The sequence below is a fragment of the Denticeps clupeoides genome, chromosome 14 (assembly GCF_900700375.1).
Source record: "Denticeps clupeoides chromosome 14, fDenClu1.1, whole genome shotgun sequence".
Taxonomy (NCBI): domain Eukaryota; kingdom Metazoa; phylum Chordata; class Actinopteri; order Clupeiformes; family Denticipitidae; genus Denticeps; species Denticeps clupeoides.
In genome coordinates this window covers 710,248-731,336 of record NC_041720.1, presented here as the reverse complement: position 1 = coordinate 731,336, position 21,089 = coordinate 710,248, and the positions used below count along the sequence as shown (strand labels likewise).

Below are 21,089 nucleotides of genomic sequence, written 5' to 3'. Positions count from 1 at the left end.
CATCTTGTCATTACGCCCCGTCCTTCATTACAGAATCACGAATCTGCAAACGAGCGCCTGCGCACGTCTTCTTCTTCTTCTTCTTCCGAATCATAATACAATCCGGCGTTCAATCCAGAAGCTGTAGAAGAATGAAAAGATCCGCCAGTTACGATTCAGAACTGTGATTATTGCCATTTATTGGCCAAGTATGTGAGCGAGCACGTACAAGGAATTTTATTACAACAGTAGATCAATTGAATATATTCATATATTGTGGTATATAACATCAACATAAAGCATAATCAGATAAAACAATATCTGGCCAATCCTACTGAAAGTGGACTTCCTGTCATGCCGATAAGGCCGTGAAATTGCAGGTATTTGTATGATGCAAGTTATCTATAAACAATTTTAGGATTTTCTGTATTCAGCAGTAGAGTTTATATTCAAAATATTGTCAGCGCATATTTAGTGAAAGTGATTGTGAGACACTGCAGCACAGCACACGGTGAAACGTGTCCTCTGTATTTAACCGTCACCCTTGGTGAGCAGTGGGCACCATGACAGGCGCCCGGGGAGCCGTGGCGAGATGTTGGCTGATGGCGGCTTCCTGTCTCCCGCAGGTGTGCTGAACATGAGTGCCGTGGGGGAGAGCGGCCTTGACCCGGCCGCCCCGGAGTCCCGCAAGCGCAAAAGCTCGCCATGCGACACATCCCGCCAGAGGTACGTACTACACACCTTTTAATATTCCAACCGGGTTTTAATTGATTCGCTTCTGATGAGTATCAGACTTTTTTTTTTTTTTTCCACTTGACCCACGACCTCACAGACCGAAACGATTCTGTTGGTGGCAATGTGGCACAATTTTTATGCAGGTCTTGGACAGTTTTTTTTTTTTTTTTTGCAAGTGACATGCATGCTTTTCCTTGTTTTTAAGGCGTGACGTGAAGGCGCTTCCAGGTCAGAATTCCAGAGCGGGAATTTGTCTAGTCCAGTGTGGGTCGCGTTAGTCTGCTGTTCCAGTCCGGGTCTGAAACATACGCCTCCAGTCAGATGAAAGGTCCAGTTTCAGGTCCTACTACGTGAACGTTGCTTTTTAATACATATATTCAGTATATAGACGTTTGTAAATTTGATTAGGACACTACAGATGGTACGCAATACTATTTTCAATACTACAGGCGCTCAGCACAAGGGCTGCCAGTGGGCTTGTGGGTAAAATAAGAGGCTGTGGCCTTCATGAATAAAAGAGTGACGGATGGCCGGAGTGTGAGGTGGTATTACGTGTCTGCAGCCCCTGTCTGAGAAGAGTTGTACTCTGTGTGGTGCATGATGGGAAAAACAAAGAAGGAAAATGAAGTCGCTCCTCTTCCTCGATGTTATGTGGTGAAGGACCTTATATTACCAGAGTGTGTGTGTGTGTGTGTGTGTGTGTGTGTGTGTGTGTCCCACTCTAGGCCTCTGCAGGCTGATGTAACTGACCTGCTCGCTGCCGGTTTCTACGGCAACCCCACGCAGCGCCTGAGCACTGCGGCGATAGTTTACTTTCAAAACTCACAAATAGACTTCTTCATTCAGCAACAAACGGAACAAGATTCACAAATGTCATTTATCACTTACAAATAAATGTAACACCGTTCACAAATGCACTTCTCAATTTTACATGAGGCACAAATAATAAAAACCCATAAACAAGATTCCACTCGGGACCGGAGACACGGTCTAAAATGCAGCAGGACACGGGAAGCTGCAACTTACCAGGCTTCGCCACGACTCCTGCTGCATGTTTACCCGCCGGTTCCTTTGTAAACGCGTAACACGTAAAACGTAACCGCGCTGACATTTGTGCATCACATACATTTTTTATTGAGTCGAGAAATGCATGGCCTAGCGGTTAAGGAAGCGACCCCGTAATCAGAAGGTTGCCGGTTCGAATCCCGATCCGCCAAGGTGCCACTGAGCAAAGCACCGTCCCCACACACTGCTCCCCGAGCGCTGGTCATGGCCGCCCACTGCTCACTCAGGGTGATGGTTAAATGCAGAGGACAAATTTCACTGTGTGCACCGTGTTCTCTACTGCTGTGTATCACATGTGACAATCACGTCACTTTGACTTTGATCTGTGAATGCCGTTTCGTTTATTTTTTAGGTCCTAAATTATATTTCTGAATCTTGTTATATTTGTTGCTGAATCAAGAAATATGTTTGTGAGGTGGTGTGATGGTTCAGTATCAAAATTCACAAATAAGTATCTCCATAGAGCGCCGCCTGGGCAACGGAGTGACCTACTTTTACTGTGCGCACACACACACACACACACACACACACACACGTATATTAGCAACTCTGCTAAACCCGCACGCACGTGCAGCGGGGCGCCCGCGACCGTTCTCACGGCAACACGCTGGCGTTCTGAAGACGCAGCCACGCGACAAATATCACGACGCGGACCCTAACTCAGGGGGTCCCTGTTTCTACACACGCCCCTCAGATCTAATGCGCAGTGTTCACAGCGTAACGTGGCGAGGAGAGCGGTCGCTTGGCAGAACGTGTGTGCGGTTTGGCGCGGCCGCCGCTCAGGCCCACCCACCAAGTGGCCCCGGGAGTTCAGATCGCCCTCCGAGGTCATGAGGCGGCCGTGAAAGAGACTCCGCCCCCACCCCCCTCCACCCCAACCGCGGCCCCCTGTCAGCCTCGCAACTTCTGCCTACCTAGAGGATCATGGGAGCGTCCCTGTCAGGTGACACCCGCTGCGCTGCAATAACAAGCGAAGCCGAAAGAGCCTGTCGCCACGTCGGAACCCCGCCTGGGTTCTGCGCGTAGAACTAGACCCTCACCAGCCCGGTCCTCAACATTCCACTTCAGACAGACGTGACTCGCTTACTTTATTTATAGCACGTCTTTACAGAATATGAGGAAGTTTACTACAGTTAAATATAAAAATCGTAAAAATGTTAAATATTCTATATTTTGTAGATCTTTGAAAAAAGAGGCGATTTTCCCTGTGGTTTCCCAGCACTCTGTAAGTTGCGTTCACCAAATGCACAGCGTGTATATCTTCAGGAGTTCTGGAAATGAGAGACGGGAACAGGAAGTGTAATTATTTCTGACTCTATAAAGACTCTCATGATGTTTTCATAAAGAAACCTTAAAAGGGGAGGAGCCTGTAGGCATGATTGACAGCTCTCGTACGCCCTACTTCCTCATTCTGGACTGTCTAGCCCCCCTCCTGTCAACACGTCACACATCTGCTCCCTTCCTCCTAAACGTGACCACGCCCACACTTTAATTCCACCTTCTCGCTCTCTTTACCTAAACGCTGGTTTCATGGAGAGTCGAAATGAGGATCAGATTCTGGGGGTCTAACCTGTGACGTCCACTGTGAAATCTTTTCTCGGGCGTTGCCTGGGTGGTCTGACCTCATCGTGCTTGATGGATGGATTCCAGAGAATTCTTAATGATCATCGGCGGAATCATAATCTTTCATATGCTGGCAATCGTGCGATTCCGAGCCTTTCGCATTCTGTTTTATTAATATTCATTTAACGCTGGCCAATGTGGAGTGTGGTTTTGGGGGTGTGTTTGGGGGTCATCGTCGCGCTGGCAGAACCTCCCGGCAGCCTGGGCCAGCTTGTTTTGGCCAGAATCGCCCGCGGCTTGGAGCTCATGGTGACACTGATCCTGATGAGGGCCCCGGGGCCCGTGGGATCAAACTCCAGCCCCCGCGGTGGCGGCTTGGATTCGGCCGGAGCGCAACATCCGCATGTTAAAAAGCAGAATTTGACCGCAAATCGCTGTCCGCAAATGTAACGCAAGTCAGTGTTTTAATTAGCTCCCGTCCATCCTTATTTACCTATTCCACGTTCTGAGATCTACACGCATTCATATTTCATATTTTGTGATGTTAGCGGTCTACACTTACGTTTTTTTTTAACCCCCCCATTAAACGCTCCGGGTTTACATTCGGAATGTGTCGTCCTTCACCAGCCTTCTATCGAGGATGTATGAAGAGCGGCAGCTCGACCGCGGTCGTGTAATCGCCGTTGTATGTATGGCCGGTTTGGGGTTAAAGGTCAGGTTGGAGGTTGGGCGAATAAGTCAGCGTTTGTTGACACGACCTAGTCGTTCGCTAAAACGCCGGTTTCGTATGAGCGCGGCACAGAACCGGGTAGAAATTGTCCCACTGTCATATAGACGAGAACTTTACCTTTTCTCCCACCTGCCCTCTGGAAGACGCCTCAGGCAGTCGACCATGCACCCCCCCAAATTCTGTGCCATATTCTCTTACGTGACTGTGCGATATCATTTCTGTACACAAACAATTTTCTGACACAGGTTTGAATTCTATAACCCCTTTAAATGCCCTTTTCTGCTCAGAAATTTTATATTGGGCTTTTTTATATTCTGGAGGTCATGGTGGAAATTCTGCTTTTTGGTCCGGGAAAGTCATGTAAAAATCGGAATTTTAAGTCTGGCTTAGTTTGGGAACCCTCTATTCAGGTTCCTGACATTTGCAGGTTTGAATTCTATAACCCCTTTAAATGCCCTTTTCTGCTCAGAAATTTTATATTGGGCTTTTTTATATTCTGGAGGTCATGGTGGAAATTCTGCTTTTTGGTCCGGGAAAGTCATGTAAAAATCGGAATTTTAAGTCTGGCTTAGTTTGGGAACCCTCTATTCAGGTTCCTGACATTTGCAGGTTTGAATTCTATAACCCCTTTAAATGCCCTTTTCTGCTCGGAAATTTTATATTGGGCTTTTTTATATTCTGGAGGTCATGGTGGAAATTCTGCTTTTTGGTCGGGGAAAGTCATGTAAAAATCGGAATTTTAAGTCTGGCTTAGTTTGGGAACCCTCTATTCAGGTTCCTGACATTTGCAGGTTTGAATTCTATAACCCCTTTAAATGCCCTTTTCTGCTCAGAAATGTTATATTTGGCTTTTTTATACTGGAGGTCATGGTGGAAATTCTGCTTTTTGGTCGGGGAAAGTCATGTAAAAATCGGAATTTTAAGTCTGGCTTAGTTTGGGAACCCTCTATTCAGGTTCCTGACATTTGCAGGTTTGAATTCTATAACCCCTTTAAATGCCCTTTTCTGCTCAGAAATGTTATATTTGGCTTTTTTATACTGGAGGTGATGGAAATTCTGCTTTTTGGTCCGGGAAAGTCATGGAAAAGTCAGAATTTTAAGTCTGGCTTAGTTTGGGAGCCCTCCCTGACATTTTCACAGACTTTACCGTGCATGTTTATAAGGCTTTGACTGCTGTATTGTATTTAGGTTTGGCCTCTTCTGTTCTGTATATTTAAAAGTCTTTATTTCTACTCTTCTGTATAATGGTTGCAGTGTGGAGAAGCGGCGGCGGGAGCTGGAGTGTCGCTACATCGACGAGCTGGCGGAGCAGCTGGCGGCCAACATGGGCGAACTCTCCAGCCTGAGCGTGAAGCCGGACAAGTGCCACGTGCTGAGGAGCACGGTGGAGCAGATCCAGCTGCTGAAACGCCGCGAGCAGGGTGAGGCCTCCATCATCAACCTTTTATTAGCGACTTAAATTCACAGTACGGAATATAGTACAGAATAGTCGATGTAGATACAGAAACGTGCCGAGTCTCACCCCCAGCAGCTCTTTCTTGTAATCAGTAACGGGTCAGTGCTGTAGATAAACGCCATAAAGTCATCAAGTCTTGCACTATTGTGTGTGTGTGTTTGTGTAAGAAAGGGAGAAAGACGCTTGGACACACGTTGCCTCTCCTTGATAAGCTTGTGTAGATATTTGAAGCTGACCCTTTGATCTCCGGTCTGCTCTTCTCCAGCGCGTTGTTTTTCATCAGCGATCGTTCATCAATTATACGGTCCTGAATGCTAAAAGTTAACGTGACGTATCACTGCTTGCCGAGGAGTCGTGTTTATCTGATATAACAGACCTCCAAATGCGGACTGGGTCCCTGCTCCAGATATCTGTGTGGGCGTGGCTGCTGGTTTACTGTATCACAGCCACCGCCCGGCAAATCCCTCCGTCCTGAGCATGGGAATTTTTAGCATTATGGAATAACAGTTCTCACTCCTTTTACATGCACGCATTTGCAGAGCATCAAGTGAACCATGTTGGAAATAAACTTGCAACTCAGTCCATTTTTTGCATTTTTTTTTGTATTTTTTTTTTATGGATGAAAACCCGTCCCTTCTGATTTTAAGATCAGATGATTGCTTGTGCTTAGTTTGCCGGATGATGACGCTGATTTTCTGGACCCACGGTTTCAAAAGTTGCATTTGAGCACGCTGAATAATATTAGTTGATATTTTGGTTCTGATATTTATTGCCATTTACAAAATATTCAGGAACATTGTTTTAATAAAAATAAATTAAAGGCTAACATCGGATGGAAAAGGTTTCCCTCCGTAGGTGGATCTGCCCTCTGCGGTGTGTGAAGTGGGCAGAATCAGCTGCGTATTCAGGTCCGGGGGTTTAACCCCCCGCGGCGGGCCCTCACTCCACTTCCATGTGTTCACCTCCGCTCACAATCCACCTAACAAACGGACGGGTCAGATTTGGTGGAGGTCGGGCCTTCAAACGTGTGGGCGGGGCTAGATAACCCTCAAGTCCACGTGAGCTTCCAGCGTGTAAATTCTCTTATCGGCGCTAATGTTAACGTGTCCCAAGGTGAATTGGCGCTGCGGTTTAAGCGCATGAATAATACTCGCTGTAGTGTCGAGTTTAAGTGTGCATGTACATTTAGCGTGATGGTGAGCGCTTCCGTTTCCAAAATGCCAGTTAGATCTGGGCCACCTTCTCAAAGTTTTTCCTCCTCGTGTCTTCGAAAAGTTTCACTTTTTTTTAACATGGCGTTCAACGCTGGGCAAAAAAAAAAAAAAAAAGTCAGAATGCAGCAGGGTGGCTCCTGGTGGATCGGCCTCGGGAACCCCCACAAGGCCTCCGTATCAACAGGTCCAGCACCTCCGGACCAGAGAGGAAGTTTAAACCTGAGGAATTAAACCTATTCTGTACGGATAGAGCAGTGCTGGGAAATATGGCAAAAAAAAATGTATCACAGTAAAAGTGCTCAGTACTTGAACTATTGTTTTATTTTATTTTTTCAATCAATTTTTATCACAATTTTTGCCAGACCGAAACCAAAGACCCCAGAGATAATGAACAGTTTATTAAAATATAAAATCATGACTGTTACTATCTTCTTCTGCTTCATTTTGCAGTTATTTTCACATACATTTGTTTTTGGAATATTTATTTCAATTATCACGCGTAAAGTTGGGATATCTGGCAGCCACGCGCCTCCATTTAAAAGTAATGCAAATATGCACAAAATATGCTTGTTTTTGCCTATTTTATTGTGATTAATTTCGGCCAGCTCTAGCACAGCGCAGCGGTTATCGTCGACCTAAATGAAGGGGCGGGTCCACACCAGTCCATTGACTCCGCCCCATGGACCATCGCTAGACGGGAAACGGAACGGAGCTACAATGTGCCAACACGCTGGGTTAGCCCAGCGAATTGAATTCGGCGTGTAGGTGTGTGTGTGTGTGTGTGTGTGTGTGTGTGTGCGTGTCAGTCAGGACTCGGGCCTCTTCTCTGTTTTTGTTTCGCGAGTGCGGCCCCCGGGAGGGGTCCGTGGGGCGTGTGAGAGAGCAGCCAATGGCTGTGCTCCCTGCCCCCTGACCTTGTGCTGGAGGGCCTCTCGGGCAAGGCGTCCCATCCGTCCCCGGATCTAACACGCGCGTACACGCGGGCTGCCGTACTGTTCTATACTAGCCGGTCCCGTATCAAGCGCGCGTGTTTCACTTTTTTTTTATGTACAAACGCAACATCTGTAGTTTAAATGAGAGCTACGCCGGTAACAGGTGGCCTTCTGGAAACCGGACACGCTCTTTACGTCCGAGCTACCATGCGCTCGTGTCACTTCCATTCCCGTGAGAGGCCCATCAAAAGCATTTTTAGCATAGCGTGGCCTGCGCCCAGCAGCTACCACGCAGATCTTCAGAAGCGACCATGAACCTGCTATGCGTCTGTTTACCGACGTGTGTGATACTATTTAAAGTGTTACGGAATAAAATTGTCAGAGTGAGGAGGGGTAAATCGGGGCTAGTTTCAACTCCCGACATGTCACGGGACCACCGGCCCACGGTGATCGGGTATCTCCGGCCTGTCATGGCTGGCACGTGGGCTGGCAGCAGGTCAGGGCGATGGCCAGTAGGAAAGACTGGGGATTGATTGTTCGGTACGCCCCCGCAGACATTTACCGCATTTACCAGACGCCCGTATCCAGAGCGACTTACAATCACTAGTTACAGGGACAGCCTGTAAATGCACGCAACGCAACAGATCAATTATCCGCGCAAATCCGCCTCATCTGGCAACGGCGCTTCATGAACGCACATTGGTGTCACTGATGTTTATCGTTGTGCTCATTTTTTGCTGGATACAAATCATTTTAGCCTAGATAAGCCTATATTTGAGTTGCAGAATTAGCCCACTGAATATGTAGATTCGTGTAATAAAAATTCAGAGGATCATGCAGAGAAATACATTTCTGCCTCCAGAAGGAACCGAAAAGGGGCTGAAGACCATGCCCAGACCATGAATGTAAACATATCTTTTAGTTTAAGAAGTTTAAAAGCTTTATTGATGTATTGATGTCCTTGCAGAAAAGGCAGCTCTGATGTCACCTGACAACGAGGTGCAGAAAAGCGACATATCATCCAGCAGCCATGACCTGGTGGAGAAGGAGGCCCTGGGTCCTCTGCTCCTGGAGGTAGGTGAAGGTGTTATTAGAAGGACTCCTTTTACACCGAGGTTCTGCCTCTCTGTGGTTGGCATGCGTGCCACGTTAATTCCTGCTCCTTTTCTTATGGATATTCCGGATCGTGCTTTTGTTGCGGCCTCTCTTCCTCCGGACAGATGGGTTTCACGTGTTTGGGTTTTCTTTCTTTCCACCCTCCATTCTTTTCGAGCCCGACTGAAACCCTTTTATTCCCGTTTCCAGGCGTTGGACGGCTTTTTCTTTGTGGTGAACCGTGAGGGCCGGATCGTTTTCGTCTCGGAGAATGTGACCGGTTACCTTGGTTACACCCAGGAGGAGCTCATGGGCTCCAGCGTCTACAGCATCCTCCATGTGGGCGACCACAACGAGTTTGTGCGCAACCTGCTGCCCAAGAGCCTGGGTGAGTTCGGTCGAGCCTGTTTATCGTCGGCATGGGTCCGAACCGGCTCTCACCTCCCGCGCCTGCGTGTGCTTGTAGTAAACGGGGTGCCGTGGCCGCAGGAACCCGGCCGGAGGAACAGCCACACCTTCAACTGCCGCCTGCTGAAGAGGCCGCCGGACGAGGTGGACTCGGAGAACCAGGAAGCGCGGCAGCAGTACGAGGCCATGCACTGCTTCACCGTGTCCCAGCCCAGAGCCGTGCAGGAGGAAGGAGAAGGTCAGGAGAGACGATCGCCCAGAAAACCCGACTGCGTTCGCTCCGCTCTCACCTGACACCACGAATGCTGGAAAAACGTCCATGGCCGTGGAACACATTTAAAGCCGCTTTTTTAAAGCCGAACGTGGCATGCACGGTCAAAATTAAACAAATTTCAACTTTCACAAGGCACTACGCATCTCAGAACCCGCTACCAGAACGGCACTGTTCTCAGATCAGTCACTGAAAATCACCAAGCGACGTCGTTGCGGTATAACGGTATATATACGGGGTTACGTTCTGCGCTGCATCGATGCAGAATCATCCACGTCTGCATCGCGGTGCATTGATTATACATTTTAATGCCAACACCCCTACAGTTGATGCATAGTAGTACTAAACAACTGAAAGTCAGTTCACGCCGACCATCTGGAGATTAGTCACACATGTGAGTTCACACGCCTGCGCATTTTCTGCTGGGTCAGATCTCATATTCATACTCGCCAACAGTCGTGTGGCCATTTCCTGTTTTGTGCATCGGTCACACTTTAAAACATTGGTGCACAACCCAACAAGTCTTTGGGGCAAATGCACCGTTTGGGAATTTTGGGTGGTTTCCCATTGGATGGTGAACCTTCTCCACACCCCAACGTGCAGATTATCAGTGCTTCAACTCAGTTTGGGTCAAGTTACTGAGTGTGTTAGAAATGTGTGTATTTACTGAAGAACTGGACTGGAAACCAGTGGCAGCTGGTCTTTACTTCCAAACTCGTCGTATGTATGTAAGGAGGAGGTCGGGACAGAGCCACGACATTAAGGTTCTTGTCCACTTGTTGAAAGTACCATCAGACTCTCCACCATGCAGGACCAAATATTGGCTTGAAAGCTGGTTAGAAATTCTCTTGCATGCAAATGCAGAGCATAATTTTCATATTGGTATATAAAGATATATAAAGGTATATAATGTGAAAATAACATCACCTGCACAGCGAGTAACATTTTCAATACAAGTTCCACTGCCACCTGCTGGTCTGCCTGGCATATAACAGGATTTTGTGGGGGAGGAGTATTAAAAACCTGTCTTGCTAACCTTTAACCTTCATCTGCAACAGACCTGCAGAGCTGCCTCATCTGTATCGCCTGCCGGATACCCCGCCCACAGCAGCTGACTGTCAGCACAGAGTCCTTCATTACCAAGCAGGACCCGACAGGTAGCCCCTCGTAATGCCTGTTTCAACACACACACACACACACACACACACACACACACACACACACACACACACACACACACACCACTGTGGGACAGGAAACACAGTCACAAGGAGAGGGATTAGATCGGTTTCGCGTTCCACCAGTCCCTGCACACCTCGAGAAACAAACGGCCCAGTGTGCTTCAGCGTTGCCCAACTGTAGCTAAAGCTGCAGGACTCTGCGGTTGTTCCCAGTCATACAAGGATACTGCAACTCCAAATCGCTAAACTCCCCATCCGTCTGTCTGTGTGCCCCACAGGGAAGATCATCTCCATCGAGACCAGTGCTCTGAGGGCCACGGGCCGACCCGGCTGGGAGGACCTGGTCAGGAAGTGCATATTCGCCTTCTTCCAGCCCCAAGGCAAGGATCCCTCCCACGCCAAGAAGCTGCTTCACGAGGGTAAGCGCACATACAGAGTCCAACCCAGCAAGCAGAGCTTTTTATAAGCCCGCCTTTCTTTGCACACGCTACGTGTGCAGAGGCTAGCCTCCGTTTCACCTCAGCATCCGATTTTGCATCTCTCACGATAATTAAAACGCATCACCTGACACCAAGCCAGAACTCGACCCGAAGAAATTCTAAAAACGATCCAGAACTCGACCCAAACCTGACGGAAATTATAGAAATCAACCTTAACTTGACCCGAGCCCCGACTGAAATTATAAAAATTGAGCCAGAACTCGACCCAAAACTGACGGAATTGATAGAAATCAACCTTAACTTGACCCGAGCCCGACTGAAATGATAAAAATAAGACAGAACTCGACCTGAGCCCGACTGAAATGATAAAAATTGAGCCAGAACTCAACCCAAACCTGACGGAAATTATAGAAATAAGCCGTAACTTCACCCGCGCCTGACTGAAATTCTAAAAACGATTCAGAACTCGCCCCCGAGCCCGACTCAAATGATAAAAGTAGAGCCAGAATTCGACCCAAATCTGATGGAAATGATAGAAATAAACCTTAACGTTACCCGAGCCCCGACTGAAATGATAAAAATTGAGCCAGAACTCGACCCAAAACTGACGGAATTGATAGAAATCAACCTTAACTTGACCCGAGCCTGACTGAAATGATAAAAGTAGAGCCAGAACTCGACCCAAGCCCGACTGAAATGATAAAAGTAGAGCCAGAACTCGACCCAAGCCCGACTGAAATGATAAAAATTGAGCCAGAACTCAACCCAAACCTGACGGAATTGATAGAAATCAACCTTAACTTGACCCGAGCCCGACTGAAATGATAAAAGTAGAGCCAGAACTCGACCCAAAACTGACGGAATTGATAGAAATCAACCTTAACTTGACCCGAGCCCGACTGAAATGATAAAAATAAGACAGAACTCGACCTGAGCTCGACTGAAATGATAAAAGTAGAGCCAGAACTCGACCCAAGCCCGACTGAAATGATAAAAATTGAGCCAGAACTCAACCCAAACCTGACGGAAATTATAGAAATAAGCCGCTGCCCCTGTTGCTGAGGAAGTTCACATCACAGTAATGTGTGTGTGTGTGTGTGTGTGTGTTTGTGTGGTGTGTGTTTGCAGTGATGACCCACGGCACGGCCATCAGTCCTCTCTACCGTTTCACTCTGAGTGACGGGACGCCTCTCAGCGCCCAGACACGCTGCAAATTCTGCTGCCCCCCCAACCCCGACGTACAGCCCTTCATCATGGGAATTCACACTATCGACAGGTGGGGCTCTTAATGTACAACACACACTTCACACAGGTACAGTGTTCTGATGCCATTCTGCTGAATTCACTTCAGCACTGCCAAAAAGTGAATTTTATCATATGTCATAACATACTACCAAATAATGTACATGCACAATATTTTCTATACAGTGAAAGTTTTAATTACTGATTTACATTTACAGCATTTACCAGACGCCCTTATCCAGAGCGACTTACAGTCAGTAGTTACAGGGACAGTCCCCCCCTGGAGACACTCAGGGTTAAGTGTCTTGCTCAGGGACACAATGGTAGTAAGTGGGGTTTGAACCTGGGTCTTCTGGTTCATAGGCGAGTGTGTTACCACACCTACCAAATATTAATGAATGTTTCACAGCCATAGGGGGGCAATATGGATTATTCAGTGAATTAATAATCACATTTATATCCATGTTTTGTTCCAAAAGTAAATATTTGATAATAAAACTTGTTTGTAATGACTAAACAGGACTAATGTGGGCTGATAATTAGAATAATTTGAGTACTGATTGACCGCTCTAGTCTTTATAATAAAGCATTAATGTGAAATATTGTTCAGTAAAGCTGCACTACACACACACACACACACACACACTTTAAAGCACAGCTTAGTATAGCTTTTAAAGACCCTCTTTCAGCTCTACACTGTTACTAGGCTGCCAGGAACCTTTGTTTGAACGGCGCTAAGGTCACACTAACTTTTCCATTTCAAAGTAAAGTGACGTACCTCCCTCCTTCCCTCCTGCAGGGAACACAACACTGCTAGCTCTCAGGAAAACACTACCCCCAGCCTTCCACTGACCCATGGGAGTCTGTCTCCCGCCAGCGAACATCTCAACAACGGCAGCGGCCCGGCCACGCCCAGCAGCCATCCCACGGGCTACCTGGCGCCCAGCCGCGTGGCCGCCCAGCATGCGGGCAGCCCCTCTCCTCTTGGAAGCCCCCTCACAGCCACCCCTACCTCCTTCATGTCTCCCAGACCCCCACGCGGGAGTCCCGTGCTGGGCAGCCCTCGAGTCCCAGCAGGGAACCCCTTCTCACCTCCTCCGTCGGCGGGCGCGGCCCTCCACTCGCCGGTGGGGCCGCTCCCGCGCCAGCAGTCTGGCGGCGACGGGGCCGCCGCCCCTCTGGGCTTCTCCCTGCCGTCACCTCTGCCGCCGCGGCAGCCCCCCACCCCTGCCAGCTCCCCGGCGCGCCCGCCTCCCGCCAAGCCCCCGGAAGAGGCGCGGCTAGGAGGCGACGACTCCACCAAGCCGGCCCAGCATAAGATCAGCCAGCTGCTGGACGGAGGCGGCGACCATGAGGCTGCCCCGCCCACTCCTCAACAAGCCCAGTGTCCCGCCTCTCATAGCACTCTGACGGAACGACACAAGATCCTCCACCGGCTCCTGCAGGACAACAGCCCCGCGGAGCCGCCGGAGACCTGCAGGAAGGACCCGGACGTCAAGAAGGAGCCGCCGGCCAGTCCCAGCCTGACGCCGGCGCCCGGAAAGTTCTCCTCCAAGGAGCCCCAGGACCACCAGCTCCTGCGTTTCCTGCTGGACACGGATGAGAAGGACCTGGGGGAGTTGCCACCACCGGCCTCCCTCAGCCTTCAGACAGTGCGGGTGAAGGTGGAGAAGAAAGGCAGCAGGGACGGAGTCCCATGCAGAGTGGCCACGCCCACCACCCCGACCTCCACGCCCACTGGACCCAGTACGTCTCCTAGAGCCAACGAGAGACCCAGCAGCCTGGTAATACTCTTATACACACACACACACTCACACACACACACACACACACACACAGACTACATTACCTGTCAACTGTAAACTGGATTTATGAAACACCAAGACGGGCGTGGCCCTTGTTATTCCACATGACGAAAGGAGAACGAAACCTTTATATAAAATGAGGTCTGGCTCTCACTCACAAACAAACTGGTCATTTGTAAGCAGGTTTTACTCCGAGTCTTTACAACAAGTCTAACACTAACACACGCACATGCACACACACTCACACTCATTGTGTCTAGCACGTAACAATTCCTGACAAGTTTGGCCTTTTGTAACTCACAATCTATAGACATTTACATTTCCAGCATTTACCAGATCCTCTTATCCAGAGCGACTTACAGTCAGTAGTTACAGGGACAGTCCCCCCCTGGAGACACTCAGGGTTAAGTGTCTTGCTCAGGGACATGATGGTAGTAGGTGGTATTTGAACCCGGGTCTTCTGGTTCACAGGGGAGTGTGTTATCCGCCAGGCTACTACCACCCATTGAAACCGAATGAGAATTGCTGGTGTCCTCTTGTAAGTCGCTTTGGATAAAAGTGTCTACCAAGTAAAGTAAAGTAAAGTAAAGTAAAGTACTCCTGTAAACCAGACCCCTGTGCCTGTGTTGAAAGGCGATGCCACGCTTTGATTTTGGCCAACCTTTTCCTGTGTGTGTGTGTGTGTGTGTGTGTGTGTGTGTGTGAAGCAGTTCCCCAGCGCTGATCTGGACACGCTGAACCAGCTGCTACCAGGTCTCAGGGGCGGCGTTGGGGACACGACCCCCGAGGAGCCGGGAGCGCCGCCGCCGCCTGCCGAGGACGACATTACCAGAGGAGTCAGCATCAAGAGGGAGTCTCCCGGAACGCCGGGCCGCGGTACACGTCCCCACTAGCCCCTCAAATCTGCCCCGTCGTATAATCGTTTGGCTGATAATGTAATTCATGTTTAGCGGTGTGACGTTTCACATTCATCCCGTATGTTTCCAACATGACTTCACGTACAAGAATTAAGGTCTCGTTCACCCGCGCGGACGCTTTCATTTGCTGCAACGAGCAGAAAAACCGGCGTTCTTCACGCCGCGCTCACCTGGCGAGAAAAGCGGCTTGTTCAGACGTCCCTGAACGGCCAGTTTTTCTGCTCGTTGGAGCGAATCTATAGCCGCTTTCAGAATGAAGGCGCCATGTTCTGCCGTCACCGCGACGTTCGCGCTTCTTCCCGCAGGGCCCATCGCTGAGACTATGCGTGTTGTTCTAAACTCCCGGTGAGACGGCGTTGTCGTGTTGTAGATCTCTGTTCACTCGGAGACCAATCAGCGCGCAGCAGTCAAATTTCAACTTTGACCGCGGTGCGAGAACAAGACCGCCGAGTGGCCCTGTACTCCGGTCAGGACGCCACAGACAGCAACAACAACATTTATTTCTTATATAGCCCAAAATCACATACAGTATGTCTCAATGGGCTTTGACAGGCCCTACAGTTGACACCCCCCACACTTGACCCTTCTGCACACAAGGAAAAACTCCACACAAAAAAAACTCTAGGAGAGAGAAAAAAGAGAGGAAGAAACGTTGGGAAGGAGTGATACAGAGAGGGACCCCCTTCCAGGGTAGAGTGAGCCTGCAAATGGTGTCAGTGCAGGGTTGGATATGATATAATGATAAGTCCTACAGTTGTAGGGTTGGAGAAGTCCAGGATGTATTCAGTGTCATGGTCTAGATTATGTGTCCATAATGATGCTACTGGTCCATTTGAAGATCCCTGAAGCTGTAGTTGTAACGGTGGTGGTGGCTGTGGTGACCCTCTGGGTTGTTTCATGGTATGTCCTTGTTAAGCAGTTGTCAGGAACCAGGATTTATTTGCTGGTCTCTTCACTGGGGTCTGCCAGTAGTCTGGACGCTTGATTCCGCGTCTCGGAGAAAACAGACAGAAGCAGGTCAGATGGTGGCATCGTACGACGATACTGAAATATGTGGTTATAGTGGTATATTGGGGCTACAGTGGCCCGGTACCCTAACTAGGACAGCCTAACTAGAGTGAATTTAACTTTGTCTAACAGGGGGACTCTGTGATAAACTGGACTTTATAATTGACACTGTGTCAAAATGAAGTGAAATGAGGGTCTAGGACTTTAGCAAAAAAACAGAGAAAACAGATAGGTCAGCGCCGGGTAACTTTTATACCGCCGCCAGGTAGATGATCAATTATGTTCTGCACCACAAGGTGGCAGCGGTGGCCTAGCGGTTATTCAAATTCAAATTCAAATTTTATTTGTCACATACACAGTCGTACACGGTATGATGTGCAGTGAAATGCTTTCTGCAACTGCTACAGACCACAGTATTGCAAATGTTGCAAGTAAACAGTGAACCAATATGCAAATATTGCAAACATAACCAAGTATTACACTTTTACGTCTTTATCATAAAACATGTGTAACTGGTAGGGTGAAGGTGTGCAAATGAGTTACAGTTTTTTACAATGTTTAAGAAAGAAGAAAGAGCCATAAAAGAAAATAGCCCCGTAATTAGAAGGTTGCCGGTTCGAATCCCGACCCGCCAAGGTGCCACTGAGGTGCCACTGAGCAAAGCACCGTCCCCACACACTGCTCCCAGGGCGCCTGTCATGGCTGCCCACTGCTCACCAAGGGTGATGGTTAAATGCAGAGGACAAATTTCACCGTGTGCACCATGTGCTGTGCTGCTGTGTATCACAAGTGACAATCACTTCACTTTATCACCTCCATGTCTGCATCGCGATGCACCAGTTATAGGATTAATTTCAACACCCGTTGTAACTACTCTTCCTCTCTGCTGTTTCCACGTTACCTGGCCCTCTTGCAGCATTCAGCGACGCTTCCGGCCTCCACAGTCAGTCTCCCTTTGACTTCTGCAGTCCATCCACTCCCACGCACGCCCCGGTGCAGGCCGCGGTGGCCGGGCCGAGCCAGGGGCAAACCGACCCCTTCCAGCCGCCCAAAGAGCGCAGCAGTCCATTCCCAGATGCCGGGACTTTAAACACCTTTAGCACCGACAGCGGTGAGTGGCACCGTAGAGGCGCGTGGTAAATTCAAAATGTGGGCGTAACGGAAAGTGTATTTTATAATCGTTATTAATGGGCTGGTAGTAGCCTAGTGGGTATCACACTCGCCTATGAACCAGAAGACCCAGGTTCAAACCCCACTTACTACCTTCGTGTCTCCATGCGGGACTGTCCCTGTAACTACTGACTGTAAGGATGGTAGTAACCTAGTGGGTAACACACTCGCCTATGAACCAGAAGACCCAGGTTTGAACCCCACTTACTACCATCATGTCCCCGAGCAAGACACTTAACCCTGAGTGTCTCCAGGGGGGGACTGTCCCTGTAACTACTGACTGTAAGTCGCTCTGGATAAGGGCGTCTGGTAAACGCTGTAATATAACCTGATATAACGTGGCCCACATGCTCGGTTGTTCCCTCCAGGCCTGGCTAAGATGGAGCTGCCGGACACGTTCCCCGCGGCGGCCCTGAGCGACGCCCTGGGCTTCGACAGCAGCCTGGTGTCCCAGACGCCGGTCGCGCTGCCGTCACCTCAGGAGTGAGTCCACCACACACTACAGTTTACACACGTGCATTCGGACTGTCCCGCGGAATTTAGGGAAGGCTGGGGTGTAGATTGGCGTTTCACACACGCTTTCCACGCCCTCTGACCTGGCACAGGTCGTCTGTGCAATGCCCGCTGGAGGAGATGCTGTGCCCACCCACCACCCCAGAAGGCCGGAATGATGAGAAGGCCCTGCTGGAGCAGCTGGTGTCTTTACTGAGTGGCACAGATGAGAGCGAGTTGGCTGAGCTGGACCGGGCACTTGGCATCGACAAGTTGGTGCAGGTGAGCATCGGCGCCAGGCGCTTTGGTACGAGTTGGGTTCTGCGGATCTGAGGACCTCTTAACGTCTCCGTCCTCCTCTGCAGGGCGGCTGCCTGGATCCCATGGTCCAGAGGTTCCCCACCCAGCTTCCACCCATACCTACCATGCCCATGGAGGCCAAGCTGCCCAGCTACCCTTCCCAGTTTCCCTCCGCCCCACCCCAGTTCCCCACAGACATGGGTGGTGGGACGCAGGGTGTGGGTTTTGCAGCTCCTCCTCGGGGGGCAGCCTTCCCTGGGAATATGGGAATGCAGATGAGACCCGGGGCACCACGGGCATCGGGTATACCCAACCAGCTCCGACTTCCGCCCAACCAGCTGAGGCTGCAGCTCCAGCAGCGAGTCCAGGGACCCCAGCAGGTAAAGCGGGCGGGACCCTGCGCTTCTTCATCACTCGTATTATTTACACAAATTACATGGACCCCTGTGTGCCTGGCAGCTCCAAAACAGACTGGCAGCCATGGGGCAGTTCCCACAGGGGGCGCACGCTGCACTGGGGATGCGTCAGGCGGGCATCCAGCAGCCACAGATGCCCTCACAGGTGAGAAACCCGGCCTGGATGGGCAGGAACATGAATCATTTTACATTAATCTTTAAATCATTCTTATCCTGATGTTATTAGATGGTCTATAAAATGGGATCAGATTTGCATATTTAAATACATATTTTGTACACTAAATTCTTCAGTCTGGAGACACATTACCATATTGAACTTTACAGAATGTTGAGGGTTTTTCACACGTTTTAGCTGTGATGTGAGCACAATGTTAATTCCGAGTTCACTGTTAAAACCTGTTTACTTATTTACTTATTAGCTCCGTGGCAAATTCAGGTCATGTTTTAAACATGCTCTTCCATAACTGTGCATGTGTCTTGGGGTGTCTATATCAACCAGCGCGTGCTGCACACCTAGAGGTCAAGATTTCCATTAGACGTGTGTTTGTAGTTGATGTTGTTCCTTGTTCCTCGTTCGCAGCCTCCACTCAATGCTCAGATGCTGGCCCAGCGTCAGAGAGAGCTTTACAGCTTCCAGCACCGGCAGCGGCAGCTCCTGCAGCAGAAGGTGATGCTCATGAGGCAGGGCGTCGCCCCTGGGCCCATGGGGGCTCAGCGACCCCCGAAAGGCGGCCAGCAGCAGCAGACGCCGGCGCAGGCCCCGCCTCCGAGCCAGGCCCCACAGTTTGGCTTTCCGCCGGGCTACAACCCCGTGCCGAGCGGCAGCCCCACCTCGCCCGGCCACTTCAGCCCCATGGCTGGCCCGATGGACCCGAAGCTTCCTGGAAGAGGAGCCGTGGGGAACCCGACTCTGATGGCCGGAATGCAGGGCCAGTTCGGGGCCGCGGTGAACGCTCCACTGCAGCCCGGACTGTTCCAGCAGTTTGGAGCAGCAGGTACGGCGGTTCCGCTCGGCGTCATTCAGATCACACTGCATCTACCCTGGCTCCTCATCCAACGTGTGCTGCTGCCCTTAGGACTGGTCCAGCAAGGAGATCCCTCATTCCCTCCTGAGCTGGGGCCGACCAGCCCGCTGCTGTCGCCGCAGAGCGCCACCTCCCAGAGTCCTCTGCTGCAGCCGGCCCAGCAGCCACCTGGATACCAGTCCCCCGACATGAAGACTTGGCAGCAAGGTGGCATAGGCAGCAACAGGTATGGGCATCACTGCCGAGGTCTTCTTTGGGGTCGTTCGTATGAAAAAGCAATATAATACAAATGCACAAAACCCAGAATCTCCTTTCTTGGGTGTGGCTAACGTTCATCTGAGCTTATCGTCCCAATTTGGTGTGTGTACCTGAAATGCCAGCCACAGGACTGTGACAGAAGTTCAGTATTTCGGCCAGTGGTACTGCTGAGGCGTAATGGAAGCCCACGTTGCATTTCATAATTAAAACACGGTTATCTTACTATATTATCGTTACCATACAGACTCAAGAATACTGGAAATCCATCCCAGTGGCCACATCTCTCCCCGTGTTTTCCGACCATTGCAAAGAAAGCACGTCCAAAGATTCTGAGAACCTACCACAATGCTCCCAAAACGTAATTAATGCCGTGAATACGTATTGAGGAAGTGACGTCATCTGTGCAGATACAGGAAGCAGAAATATTGCATCAAGATAATAACGATAATAAACTTTTTTTTTTTTTAATCCAGTAGTTTTTATTTTGTAAACCACAAATTGCTCTCATTTTTTATTGATCAGCGGAGTCATCAAAGTTATTTTTGGCTTTCCACTTCACCCACAAGCACATCTTTTTCTTACCTTTCCCCTCGGTTGCCATTTTTTCCCAGGTTCCTTAAATATTCATGATTTTGCATTTACCATATATGGTTGAAAGGGGTCGTGTAGATATGTAGCTAAGAGTGCGATTTATATATAATATCATATATTATATATATTGCTTGCAGGTGTGCATGTCTTCATGAATCTGACATTTTCATTTGGTTTTTTTTATCGTCTGTACACGTTTAATGCGAGTTCTCTGCAGCTCTAGAAATTCCAGTTCTTGAATGGATTTCGCTTGACAGTCCTCTCAAGGCTGTTCCTCATGATTGTGTTGCGTTTTGGAATTTTGGGGTTCCCTTATCTGTAAGCAATAATAAATGAATCATGAAAAGGACCAGGAATCGAGGAAAATGTTCCTGCCTTCGTGTTAATATCTATACAGCATGTGAGTTTCACTTTCTGAAACGAGCGACAAAAATATTGAGCCTTTTCGCAATATTACATTTTTTTTTGTTGCACCTGTAGATGGTGCATGTACAGGAAAAAAAAAACGTTTAATAAGCTTAAATAGGTAAATTGTTCTAATTACAAAAAACAATCCTCACAATAATGTCTATTTTTCTCTCCCCCCCAACCCAGCTTATATAGCCAGACGGGCCAGACTCCCTCCCAGGCCTTTGGCCAGCAGGGCGTGTATAACAACTTGAGCATCACCGTCTCCATGGCCGGGGGCTCTGGGGCCGTGGGCTCTCTACCTCCAATGGGACCACCAGTCGGCATGGGCAACACCAGCCTTGGCAACGTGAACCCGATGTGCACCGATCAGGTAAAGGAGGCTCTT

At 49.3% G+C, this 21,089-nt stretch overlaps 1 protein-coding gene across 2 annotated transcripts in view; it reads left to right on the top strand.

Moving 5' to 3' along the window:
• LOC114803077 (nuclear receptor coactivator 1-like) overlaps positions 1–21,089 on the top strand; it is a 43,113-nt gene that overhangs the window by 19,233 nt on the left and 2,791 nt on the right. Inside the window, exons 3-20 of one of the 2 annotated variants that reach the window (XM_029002372.1) lie at positions 606–705; positions 5,327–5,493; positions 8,642–8,748; positions 8,980–9,157; positions 9,236–9,415; positions 10,507–10,605; positions 10,908–11,048; positions 12,198–12,345; positions 13,111–14,095; positions 14,827–14,992; positions 16,958–17,152; positions 17,580–17,694; positions 17,817–17,985; positions 18,069–18,383; positions 18,463–18,564; positions 19,000–19,414; positions 19,496–19,670; positions 20,888–21,074. In XM_029002372.1, coding sequence (XP_028858205.1) covers positions 617–705; positions 5,327–5,493; positions 8,642–8,748; positions 8,980–9,157; positions 9,236–9,415; positions 10,507–10,605; positions 10,908–11,048; positions 12,198–12,345; positions 13,111–14,095; positions 14,827–14,992; positions 16,958–17,152; positions 17,580–17,694; positions 17,817–17,985; positions 18,069–18,383; positions 18,463–18,564; positions 19,000–19,414; positions 19,496–19,670; positions 20,888–21,074 — 3,933 coding nt within the window. In that variant the 5' untranslated portion in view covers positions 606–616. Of the gene's footprint in view, positions 1–605; positions 706–5,326; positions 5,494–8,641; positions 8,749–8,979; positions 9,158–9,235; positions 9,416–10,506; positions 10,606–10,907; positions 11,049–12,197; positions 12,346–13,110; positions 14,096–14,823; positions 14,993–16,957; positions 17,153–17,579; positions 17,695–17,816; positions 17,986–18,068; positions 18,384–18,462; positions 18,565–18,999; positions 19,415–19,495; positions 19,671–20,887; positions 21,075–21,089 lie in introns of both variants that reach the window. The other variant, XM_029002371.1, reaches the window with a different exon arrangement.